The sequence below is a fragment of the Anarhichas minor genome, unplaced genomic scaffold, assembly GCF_050575085.1.
Source record: "Anarhichas minor isolate MPS153535 unplaced genomic scaffold, ASM5057508v1 ptg000045l, whole genome shotgun sequence".
NCBI lineage: Eukaryota > Metazoa > Chordata > Actinopteri > Perciformes > Anarhichadidae > Anarhichas > Anarhichas minor.
Window position 1 is genome coordinate 6,622,393 of NW_027466491.1, and position 13,097 is coordinate 6,635,489.

Below are 13,097 nucleotides of genomic sequence, written 5' to 3' on the forward strand. Positions count from 1 at the left end.
GGATTTCCCTTCATTATTATGCAGAGAGGGAAAGAGAGAGAGAAAGGCCGCTGCCTTTATAAATTATTCATTCACACTCAGACAAACCTGTATGGCTCGACTGCAATTACTCACTACCTCAGCAGAGAGAACGTGTGATTGCATTTGAACATCAGCAGGCACTTGTGGCATACGCGTCTTGCCGTGTAGCTACCCGTGTGATGTGTCTGTACGTTTTCTCACATTTCTCAGAAGACTAAAGTTGTAAAGAACGTGCACCTGTCTGCCTGTCTATAGCAGAGGAAGTATGAGAGGAAGTTTTTATTTTTCATCGCGTATCCGTCATTTTTAAATGAATCAACGACTCCCAGTTTAGAGCAGCTCTCATGCATGTTATTAGGGGCACGCTGCCCTTGGAGCAACCGGTAGCGAATGCTTGTAACAACGTCATAAATTTCAAAAAGCTTCTTTATGGAGATTTGAGCTTCTCCCCTCTGGACGCAGCAAAAAGGTCAAGTCCAACAGGATGAGGAACTACTCCATCTCTCTCTTGCTATCTGTTAAATCCTCATGTGCCAGCTGAGGATGAGTCCTCCAGGTGAAACTGAAGGGTTAACTCAAACGATGACGGGATGTACTCCAGGTTAAATGTCATGTTGTCACTTGCTTTTGAATAACCCTTTCCAAACCTTTGCATTAAATATATATTATTCCCTTCATAAAACTTATGTATGCATTCTCACTGACCTGCAGGCGTCCGTACAGCGCTGCCAGGTCCAGGGGGGTCTCCTGTTGGCTGTTTCTCATGGTGGGGTCGGTCAGCTCCTGAAGCAGCACTGAAACCACCTCAGAGTGTCCGTACTGGGCTGCACAGTGAAGCGGTGTTTCCCTCTCATGGTTCTGTGGGAGAATGAAAGGAAAGGAATGATTGACAGAAGGAAAAGGTGAATGATGAAGAGTGGGCAGGGGGGGGGGGGGCGATTAGGCGTAGAGAGTAAGAGAGTGGAGAACATAACAGAAGAAGGATGGAAGGAAGGTCAAAGGTAAAGAAGAAAGGTAGGTGGAGTTAGAGAGGGAAGTGGCAAATGATGGGAAAAGGTGACGGAGGAAGGTTTAAGGAAAAGGCGATTAATAGCATGGAAAAAAGGTAGGTGGTGAGTTAGAGGTGGGGAAATGTGGGTGAGAGGATGGAGATATAGAAAGGAAGAGAAGAAGGAAAAAAAGCAGTTGTTTCTTTTATTAATCGGATCACAGGGTGAAGTTCTAGACGGACATATATGCTACTCGTATGAAGCGCACGTCTCGGTCAGTAAATCCTTCTGCGCGTGCGAATTCCAAAAGTGTGTCGGGTGTGTGAGCGCTGTCAGGGGAAATCTACAGCTTCCTGTCCGTGAAATAGAGGAGACATGGTCCAAAGCAAAGTGTTCTCCTCAAACCCTCCGTGCATTTTTTGGGCCCAACACTTTTCTCTGCACTTAACAACCGAGCCCGTCAGCCTCCAATCGACATGTTCAGAAGGAACTGAATTTCTGTGTGCTACATTTCAAATCATCGATTCGTATTCCAAGTTTTAAGGAAGCTGCTGACATTGAACACTCGGTGATGTGACATTTAGAGTGGAAAAAGGAGGTGGGGGACAGACAAAAGCAAGAGGAGACAGTAGGAGAGGAGGCGGTAAAGAGGTAGAGGAACTAAAGGAATTATTTAGAACCGAGTCCATAGCGTTTTCAATAAGTGGCAGAAGCACGTTCAAGTTATCCGGGATGTAAGAAGATGTGCCCGAAATACTGAGAGGCAGCTGTTCAGCTCTGTTGTTTCAAATCCATACGAGAAATGGCAAGAAGCGTGAATGACATTGACAAAGCTCAGCTATACAAGTCACGTCGACATGTTTCTCTGATCTTCATAAAGAAAAGTTGAGTTACCACGAACATGTCAAATTTGTTATTCGCTATACGGAACAAAATAGTCCCGCTCCCAACAGGAGCGGGAAATGGTGAACATGAACACAACGTCAGGCCGAACGGATGACATGAAACATATGAATATATAGGTGATTATTAAGTTGCTCTCTGAAGACTTGCTCACCTTTTTCACATGATCGACAGTTGATGACATTCTGTCTCATGCTTCAAAACACAGACATGCCCCCCTCTCCCCCCCCCCCCCTCCCTCTCATGCCTCCATGATAAATCAGCATCACCACACTCTGTTGCTCATATCTCATCTCACGCCTTTCCTTACGCTCTTTCTCCCCCGGAGCCTCGCCCTCCCCCTCCCCCTACATTCATGCACCCCTCTGAGCAGTGAGTGAGAGAGATGAAGAGATACTGTTTGTGTGACTAACGGAGGAAAAAGAGCCCCGGTATGAAGACACACGTACACTCGCAGCAGAAACACCAACAAAATGTGCCGAGGGAGCGTTCCCTCCTCCTCGGGGATCGCACACCCCTCCAGTGATGGCACAGTGGGAGCTTCCAGAGCGGGTCTGATGATTGCAGGTCCACTGTGCTGGAAGCACAATAATCACACACTCGTGCACACTGTAATTCACATTCATCACTGGTGTAATTGTTGGTTTGCATTATGTTTAATAAGCTCCATTTGCTCCGTTCCTGTGTGGATGTTCTACTGTGAGACTATTTTCCACTGGAGTGACTTCCTCTCCACCAAGGGATCATTTAAGTTTCGTCTTATCTAATTTATCATATGTACTGTTTTCGTCCCAGAGTCCCAAACCACCACATATGCAGCGCAATCAGTCATCGACAGTATTAGGCGTAGAATAGCGATGCAGTGGAGGATGGAGCATTCATCTGTTAAAGGTTAAATGCTACAGCACCTGGAAGAAGATGTTCAACACCCTATAGGTTATGTATTTTCACCATGATATATTTCGAAGCAATGATACTAAATAAAAACAAGGTGGATGACTACATGTGTAGCCTATATAACCTTTACACGTACTGAAGTTAACTGATCTAAATTAACTTTTAACAATATCCAGAACAGGAACAACTTGGATCTAGTTGTCGTCTAGAAACCTTTTTTTGGCTCCTTAAAATAAAGCAAACACCGTCTCACCGGTTGCATATCTCCCGCCTCTCTCTGGGCCGTCACACACACAGCACACAGGTTTGACATTGCACGGAGCGAGGCCATCATTTCCCAGCGGATAATAGGGCCGTCCTCGAAAAAAGAAATTCTTTGTCGACTAACACACATACGACGACGACGACGATTTTGAGCATGGCAGAAAGTATCAGAGGACGTGGATACCTAACCACGTTAGAAGATGTATATTGATATTGATTATATTCATATTCCTGGTATCTTACTTTGCTGCTTGATACTGTTGATACTGCGTGTTCGGAGTGAAACCACAGTCAGATTGATGTATTTGAATAATTTATGGTCTGAGGAGGTAATTATTCAGTAATGCAACGATTACAGAGAACACAACAGTCCTGCTTTTTTGTCCGGTTAATCATCCAGCAAACACTCAGATCCGGTTGGGAACTAATGTATTAAAAAGGAATTTAGGAGGATTAGTAGTTTTTGTTCTTGTGGTTAAATGTTGTTTATTATGAGGAAAACCGTGGGGTTCAATTCAAGCTGCTGCACTGAGCTTGGGAATGATTGTTTCACCAACGACTGTTTCCAACAATGAACCCTAAAGAGCTCAGAACAATTCAAATTTTAACAATTACCGTTCCTTGGCAACTGAGCAACTCCATCGGCTAATGAAGGTCATGTGATACAATCGAAAGCTCCGGAACAGAACATGAGAGAATGGTGAGATTGTTTCGTCAACATTTTGGTTGTTAACATTTGGATCACGGATTATGCCTCCAACAGGATGATAATGACTACATTTTAAGATTTAACACCAAAACAAGCACGTGGATGTAATGAAGCAAACCATCTCAGACACACACACACACACACACACACACACACACACACACACACACACACACACACACACACTCAACACGGATATGAAACCACTGGGACGTAGATTGCAGACATTGTCGGTGCTGCCGCTGACCCGCTCTGTCTTTGCAGCCTTTGTCAGTCCAATCCGCTGTGCCTCACGCACCCAGCTTTAGATAGGGAGAAACGCAACTCCCAGACAGAAAGGAGGAGAGTGACAAAGAGATGAACAGAGACACAGAGTGACAGGACGAGGGAGATAGAGAAGAAGAGGAGAGAGAAAGAGAAAATCCCTCCATGTTCTCAGAGCCAGCTATATATTTCCATTACGCTCGCTCTGACAGCTTCCCGATATCATCTAGCACTCTGTGTATTGTTGCTGATTGAGCCCTGAGCAACAGCCATCTACTAATGACCCATCAGCAGGCATGGCAGCGCATTATTGACATGTCCATACAAATGGATGTCAGTGCATATATGGCATTGATTCACAGATAATGGTCATAAATATAAAAAGCACGTAATGAAAAGTATCTGCTTGTCCTTCTCACAGGGACGGCTGCATGGTTTTTACAAGTGTTTAAGGGAGAATTTGTTAGCATTTTACCATGATACATATTTACCATCCATGCAGCATCCTGAAGGGCACACACAGAATCTGCTTGAACACTCGTAAACACCATCGGTGTTAGTTAAGTTCACCCACACGGGACCAAACAAATGCCCGTCGCAAATAAGCCACGCTTATCCGACGGGCCGGGGCTGAAATGAAACCAGAGCGAGTGAAGCGCAGAGGTATTTGTTTGAACACACACCGTGTTAATGCTGATGGACTGATATGCAGGATGAGCTTCGTCTGCTTTACGGCGTCTCATAATCCCAGCAGCTCAGCGCGCTGCCTTGGGGACAGCTGGGTAAATAAACAGAGACGGGAAAAACACCAGACGCACAAGGTGGAACCGTTTCTCTCCTTCTCGCTCGTGTCTTCTCTTATTTATATGGATCCATTCCTCTACTGTCCACGGGTGCGTTTTATATCTGCCGTTGCTTTTATTCACCATTCGGTTTAACTGAAATTCAAATTCAATTTTGCTAAGAAGTCAACGCATACGTTTCTTCTTATTTGGTCAAAATTGTAATTCCCAGAAATAAATTTAGAGGAAATGTAAGGTTCATTTTACATCAACCGGGAATCAAAGCTAATGTATTTTTTCATATCAGTTTGACAAAAATCAAACATCATTAAAGACATTTTTAGTTATCCTTGACCAGTGAAGACCAACCAATAAAATCGGAATATGTGAAATCTATGGATGAAAAGAATTCAATCAAGGAAATTCAAAGAAATACGTTTTTATCAAATTGGATTGCTTTTAGTCCGACATAAGACTGGGGGATGTTCAGAGGAGCAGTGGCTTCGGCCTGATGGTTAAAGAGAAAAGGATTCATACTGCTGCAGTGCCCTTGAGCAGGACACAAAATCCCTCACAGCTCCGAGGATGCTCCGTTGTAGTTAAAATGTGAACCATATTTGCATTTGCTGTTAAAGTACCAGAGAGGAAATGGCTGCAAAATGTTTTTCCGTGTCTCCATCTAACACCTCGACGAACACGCTCACACACAATCTGCTCTCGGCTCGCAGGAATCCCTCATGGCTGTACTTTGTTTTGATTCAGGGCGAGATGAATCAGTTTTCTTTTACCAAACTTTAATTAGGAAGCCCACTGCCGTCGGAGCGCCAGGCTGTGGAAACCATATGACATAACACTTTAAAGAAAAAAACACATTACTCATAAGAAAACATCCTTTGGCCTCGTGTGACTATGTGTGTGTTTTCGGCAAGCAGCGGGCGTGCCAGGTAGGCGATGTTTGAGCAAGGACTTTTTCCCAGGGCGGTTTCTCGTAGTGTTCCCAGCGTCGGGAAACACATGGTTTCATTTCCATGTGTGGCAGCAACATGTGTGCATGATGGGGCATGAAATTACCACCAGTGTCACACACACGCAGAAAGACATTCGTGGAAAACACACAGCAGGCTGAGCAACCTCATGGCCTTTTACCTTTGTCTTAGTTCACACAGCCTCTGGACTCCCAGAAGGCCGTGCGGCACCTGGAGAAAAAGCCTAGTGGAAGTATTTCATGCATGCATGTGTTCGCACACGCGCACGCCACATTTGTGGCACAGATGAGGCAACGCTCCTTCTAAGCTCTCTTATTATCTCCCTTGATTCTGTGCTGCTGATCTCCGTCCTGTCCCTTTAAGATTACAAAGGGCGAGTTAGGAAACATAGAAGGACAAGAGGGGAGAGAGTCCTTCTGTTTATGGGAAAGAAAACATTCCAGGGGTATATCTGCAGCACAGGGGGACATACTTGACCTAGTCAGTCACCCACACACACAGAATAGCTCTTAAATTGACGAGTCCAGAGGCCCCGAACAGAGGAAGCCCAGAGGTTGTTCTGCTGGTTCTCTCTCTCTCTCTCACACACACACACACACACACACACACACACACACACACACACACACACACACACACACACACACACACACACACACACACACACACACACACACACACACACACACACACACACACACACACACACACACACACACACACACACACACACACACACACACACACCCTCAGCTGTCCCTTACCCTGTCACGGTCAGGCACAAGCAAAATAATCTATATAATCCAGCTGTGCTGTGGGCAATTGCCTCGGGGTAAAATGTATCTTCATTAGTCGGTCAACACAAGTGCTGCTGGTTTAAATCCTGGGGCCAAAGAGTCTCTGAGCAAGGGACACAGCTGGCTGCGTCTTACACTGAAATTAAACTGAAACTAGCTTGAGGTCTTTGTTTTTGTTGTAGAGTTATGTGTTATGTAGCTGCATAAATATGGGACATAAAGTTGTCAAACAACCACATTCACATTATTCCTTTCATTGCATCTACAGTGTGTTTGCTTATTACTCATCGAGATGTGATTGGTGCCACAGCAGAGCTTTTGAACGTGATGCTTTTCAGTGGCCGATTCTCAGATGTTGGAGCATCCTCGAATGCACCGAGAAGTTTCTCAAGATGGGTCTTCCAAAGACGTGGCTCAGCGGTGTACAGAGGACACTTCTGTCAGATGAGACAGGTGGAACTGTCGACCACTTTATAGGATGCTGTGCCACTCTGTGACTTCATCATCATTTCTTAAAAATGCTAATGCGAGTCATGAAGGCCAAAGGGAGACTGATGAGCTCTAAGTGCACAAAAGTTAAAATGTTAGTACGTAGCTCTCGACTTGGCCCTGGGTACTCATAATGCCTTTTAACAAGGTTAGCCCTGTTGCCCTGAGCAGCTGACTTACTCCTTTTTATTTCTCTAAAGTCCAGACGCACCCTCACTTTACTGCTTTAGAAATGTAGAATGAGTAAAAACACGCACTGGGTGAAGGCTCCGTCGCTCCTATCGCTCTCATCAGTTTCAGTTCAATACAGGAAACAGACGCGGTGGGACTCGAGGATCCTTTAAAGGGATGTGATGATTTATGACCTGTCTAGCAAAACAGGTCAAAGGGGAAGCTTCTTCCTCTTTATTTGAAAGTTAACCCCAGCTGCTCCCGTTTGCAAAAACTGGACTACGGAAGTTAATAAGTTAATGCTAATATGAACTTTGAATTGATATCACACAGTTATTTAAAGAGAAGATCCAAAAAAAGATTTCTAACCGTTATCTTTCGGTACAGGCCTTAAGTGAGGCATCGGTTCATGAGTCAATCTGAGAGGCAGAAAGAGAGATAACAAACAAACATCGCCTCAGTCTTCACAACATGCGTTTGGCCCTGCGAGCAGAGTGCAAACCTCAAGTAAACCTCACCATCTATCACCGTCTCTCTCACACACAAACACACACACAAACATGCACACACAGTATGTAATAATCATCTTCTCCAGTCAGACTGCCTCCACCTCTCTCTCACACACAAACACAGTACAGCCCCGCACACTTCCTTGGTGCTCCGGTAGTCCGGGCCTTCGGTGATGGCGAATCCCTTCTATTGTCTGGTTTAACGGTCTCTTCGTGTGGGAGATCCACACTTCTCGGCTGTGGTTCTGGGGAGCGTCACACTTCATCATCAGTCTCGTTGTGACCAGGGTGACGACCAACCGGTGCTTGTTCTGACCTTTCACCTCCATGGTAGACTCCGAGGCAGAAGGATCGGTAGACTCCGAGGCAGAAGGATCGGCAGACTCCGTGGGCGTTTGAGGATCGGCAGACTCCGTAGGGCGTTTGAGGATCGGCAGACTCCGTAGGGCGTTTGAGGATCGGCAGACTCCGTAGGGCGTTTGAGGATCGGCAGACTCCGTAGGGCGTTTGAGGATCGGCAGACTCCGTCGGGCATTTGAGGATCGGCAGACTCCGTAGGGCGTTTGAGGATCGGCAGACCCCGTAGGGCGTTTGAGGATCGGCAGACTCCGTAGGGCGTTTGAGGATCGGCAGACTCCGTAGGGCGTTTGAGGATCGGCAGACCCCGTAGGGCGTTTGAGGATCGGCAGACCCCGTAGGGCGTTTGAGGATCGGCAGACTTCGTGAGCGTTTGAGGATCGGCAGACTCCGTGGGTGTTTGAGGATCCGTTTAAAGAATCGGCAGACTCTGTAGATTCTTGAGGATCATCACACACTCCCACAATAAACAAAAACAGCTGTGAATGGGAACTACTGGGACCATTTTGGCAGTAAACAGTGGGCTGGAACTGGTTTACCGCCAACTAATAACATCCACTAACCTTGATTAATCCGCTATTGGCTGCAGCGTTCAACTGGCCCACCTACACACTTCCCCTTCTTCTCTTTCCATCAATTTCCCCCCCGTTTTTCCTTTCCACTCTCAAGACCTTTCACACTCATCACAGCTCCCTCCTGCACTCTTTTCCACAGTCTCGTGTTGCTATTTGTCCCCCTATGTACAAAAGGTGACCACAAATACTGTGTTTCTCTCACTCATGTAAGAAAAGAGCACATTATGAAGACACATAACAGTGTGTCCCCCTGGAGAGACATTCATGCACTCAACCTCTGACACGAGCAATGGTGTGCGTGGGCAGAGTAATATCGTAGTGTGCAGCCGACGGCTTGCTGCTGTGTGTCTCGGTGATGGGTGTGAGCGTGTGTGGGACTCCGTACATCAACCTGACTAATGTATGCAGGCTCTGCTTTCTACAGCAGACGAGACAGACAGCGGGAAGATATGGAGCTCAGGCGTCGTAAACACACTAAGGCCCGTAAATCTTGCATTCAGATTTATGCCCGCAAGCCGAGAACAACTGTATCACATCGACGACACATAACTGCAAGACCACCGTACGAATATGCATCATACGGGCATTATGAAATACACAGGTACCATCATTTAAAATCGGTGCTACACCGGTGTTCTGCAAAATGCAGCGCCTCCCTCGTAAGGCGAAAATAAACGCTGCACCTTTAAGAATGTGAAAGCGCGGTCCTGCTGGAGTCTTTGTGCGTTGCTGCGTCCGTGTGCAACAGTGTGAGACACAGCAGAGGCTTTAGAATCTGAGCTCTGTAGCATTTTCACTGGTGCTCATTATAAAGAAGGAGAGATGAAAAGTGATAATAACAGGGCAGATAAAATCAGTCATTTCCAGCCCGTTGATAAAAAAGGCGCAAAATGAGATGTATGATACAAAGAGAGATACGAGGAAAGCTGATCAGTGTAATTAGATGATTTAACTAGTGAGGTGTCATGTGAGAATGTAAAACGCTTCCTTTCCCCGAAACAAGCTGACTTCCAGCCTAACCAGTGGGATTCTGTACGATCTGAATATCTACGCTATGAGAAATGGTATTATTATCTCTTTTGCTCTCAACTGTGTTCACTGCCAGGACAAGTTTTATTAATGAATGCAGCGTTTCACAATGATTATGTCAATTTGCACAGACATTTATGAAATTCAAGCTCAAGTCCTTTATTTGTCCCCGAGGGGCAATTGGTTGTGCCGCAGTAGCAATAAAAAACAGAGGAAGATAAAAACCACACATACCAAACCACACTGGATAACAAAAACACTGGTGAGGACCAGAGGGCAGGAGTTGAAGTTCTAAGTTCAAGGGGACATATATGATGGATTGTACCTCCTTTGACAATTCCACTGCTGACTTTTGTTAATGACCTTTTCTGTTTGAGGTTGACGGATGCATACCAGCAAATAAATGAAAAACTGGAAACCGACTCAATAAATGATTTATAAAACAACGTCATCGGGGATCTGTGAATCTGAAACTTGGCTCGCTTTCTCAGACAAAAAGAAGAAGAAAAAAAGAGGCTGCTGGCCTTTCTCACTCAGCACATCTGTATTCCTATCAAAGGTCAACTTAATGTCAATTGTGGCGCCCAACTACTACATCTAGTCTGTTAATTATAGAGGTTGCAGGAGTTGGGTGGTGACGTCTGATGTCAACGCACCCGTCCTTGGTTTTTGTCACACTGATGTTCGTCGGCCCTTTGTTACTCAATAAACTCAAAACTGTGATGCATTGCAGTCACGGCTTGTATCTTTGCGTATGTTGTGTATGCAGCATGTAACACGCATCATCTTTGCTGAGTTTTTATGTGCATACCCCACCAAATAATCGAGACACAACAGCATCAGTCTTGTAAGTAAGTCCTGCCTCCTACACATAAACAGAGAGTTATTGTAGAAAAAGAAAACGCAGACGCACTAATGACCTAAATAACTGGAATGTTTTGCACGCCGTATCGCAAACCGAAAAAGTCAAAACACGTGACATGTACTCTATATGTTCCATGGGCAACATACAAGAGCACACACACACACACACATCAACTGTGCACGTAAGTCAGCACATACAGTATCCTCTCAATCAGCATCTTGTGTGTTGCCTGCACAGCAGCCCAATCAGTGTGTTCACTCGCTGACAACCCTCTTCATTTCAGGGGCAAGGGACACCATTTATCACGGGAAACAATTAGGCTCTAACAACTCTCAGAGGGAAACGATTTGGCTAATGGTGACGGAGGAAAATGTGCTTATTATGCAGAGTAAATAACGCTCCAATAACCCGGGGAGGTCCGTTACTGCACCGCCATCAGGAGTAGGAATATTTAAAAAGACGTCTGAGCCATCAACACTCAAAAATGACGAGCCGTGACATCATAAACATGCTGCAAGCAGAGATGGACAGGAAAAAAAAGGAGCGAGGGAGGGAGGAGAAGGTCATTTTTGCTGATGAGGAATGACAGCGGTGGCAGGCTGAACGCTCCCAGAGCTGAACCGCTCACCCGGCTGTCAGAGAGAGATCACTGGGATCTGTAAAGAGCCGGCTCTGTTGGACGGGAGCCAAAAGGAGACGGCCGGTGGCAGCGCCGGTTTAAATGCCCCGAGAAATACAACGCAAGGACTCAACTTTAATTTGGCTGATAGAACTGACTTCTGGGGCACTTACAGCACACAGGGAAAGTGTTTTTTTTTTTTTTCAGCCACAATTGATCATTTAACATTTAAGAGGGCTACAACATGAAGACAGGTCAGATTTATGTATATTTTTTTTATTAACAACGGCTTCTCTAAGCTACAGAAATACAGACGTGGAGTTTTAACGACGCTCTTATGAGTCTTATGAGTCTCTGCTCCCAAAGATATGTCCGAGGTCAGGGCCCGAGACATTTAGAGCTGACCCGTACAGACCACAGTAAAGGGATAACAGCAGCACGATCAATTAACAAGCAGCTGCAAGCAAAAAGAGCAGCAATATAGCTTAATATCCTCTGAACAAACAAAACTGACAGGTGGCGTTGAAGACGAAGGTTTTTTTTTAAGAGGATGACGACGGGATCACGGTGTTTACCTGTTGGTTGACCCGGCCGGGCGAGGGTCCGTGGTGGATGAGGATGCGGACGATGTCCACGTCTCCCCGCCAGGCGGCCAGGTGCAGCGGGAAGCAGCCCTTGCTGTCAGCCAGGTTGGTGGACGCCTCGAACTGGAGCAGCTTTAGCACCACCTGCCTGAGAGAGACAGATATTCGCACAGGTCAATATATCAACAGATCGAAGGATGGAGGAGAGAGAGAGAGAGAGAGAGAGAGAGAGAGAGAGAGAGAGAGAGAGAGAGAGAGAGAGCAGAAGCAGAGCTACCCCACGAATACTTCATTTTTCTCTTCATAAAGTAATATCTATTACACGAATCATAGTGCCTGGGTTCGTGCCGGAAGTCCATTTAGCTGCTGCTCAAGTTTTAATGTCAGCAACGCTGTTTCATAGGAAGTCTGCAGCTGGAGTTGTCATCTCTCTCCGAGGAGGAGGAAAGGTGAAGTGCTTCATTTGCATTCGAAATGTCAGGGGGGAGACACAGAGGAGAGAGAAGGGCAACACCTCTCCCAGGAGCAGGGGTGAGACGCCTTAATGAACTGCTTTGATAATTAATAATTTATCATATTTTTATACAACTCACTGGCAGTTAAATGGCAGTTGTACAGCAGAACTCACAGTCAAATATGAGAATATTCGGTTTCTTGCTGAGTTGATTGAGCCTGCTGAGCTTGCATCACCAAAAAGGCTTTTTATGTGGTAAAAACAACAACAACTGCATGATTAAAATCATCTCAAAAAAACAATTGAAACCCAGCCGGAATAAAACAGCTCTGAATACAGCACAGCCTGTTGCCCGGTTCCCTCTGTCTTTATCTTAATTGCCAGTTCTCTTTTTACTTTCCCACCTAAACGTTTAAATCATTCCTTCTGGAGCTTTTTTGTTGGCATCCCAATTTTCACTTCGGAGGCTGCAGTTTTCTCCCCTCTCCCTCCCTTCTCTCCTCTCGGGTTGATCTGAAGGAGGAAATCCACATAATTGCCCCCTGAAATCACAGCACTAATCCTTCAGTTGTGCCAAGCTGGGATAGTGGTCCGGGGCTTGCAGCTAATCCACACTGTGGAACGGATTTCTCAGCAGGCCCAGGTGAGAGAAAGGGGAGCTGCGCTGTAGTGAGCAGTCACACAGGGAAACACAGAAATATTGTGTCTGCAATTTAGTATTTTTTGACTATTGATCTTTATCTAAAATGCCTCTTATCGAGATGTTCATGAGTGTGAATGGGACTGCTGGTCGTGATGAAACTACAAAGAGTTATCACCAGGGGCCCGGTCTC

General features: G+C 45.7%; 1 protein-coding gene across 5 annotated transcripts in view; it reads right to left on the reverse strand.

Moving 5' to 3' along the window:
- anks1b (ankyrin repeat and sterile alpha motif domain containing 1B) overlaps positions 1 to 13,097 on the reverse strand; it is a 158,678-nt gene that overhangs the window by 104,780 nt on the left and 40,801 nt on the right. For all 5 annotated transcript variants that reach the window (XM_076111487.1, XM_076111488.1, XM_076111486.1 and 2 more), the window contains 2 exons: positions 11,802 to 11,958; positions 727 to 879 (listed from right to left, as the gene is read on the reverse strand). In XM_076111487.1, the coding sequence (XP_075967602.1) occupies positions 727 to 879; positions 11,802 to 11,958 (310 nt within the window). The remainder of the gene's footprint in view (positions 1 to 726; positions 880 to 11,801; positions 11,959 to 13,097) is intronic.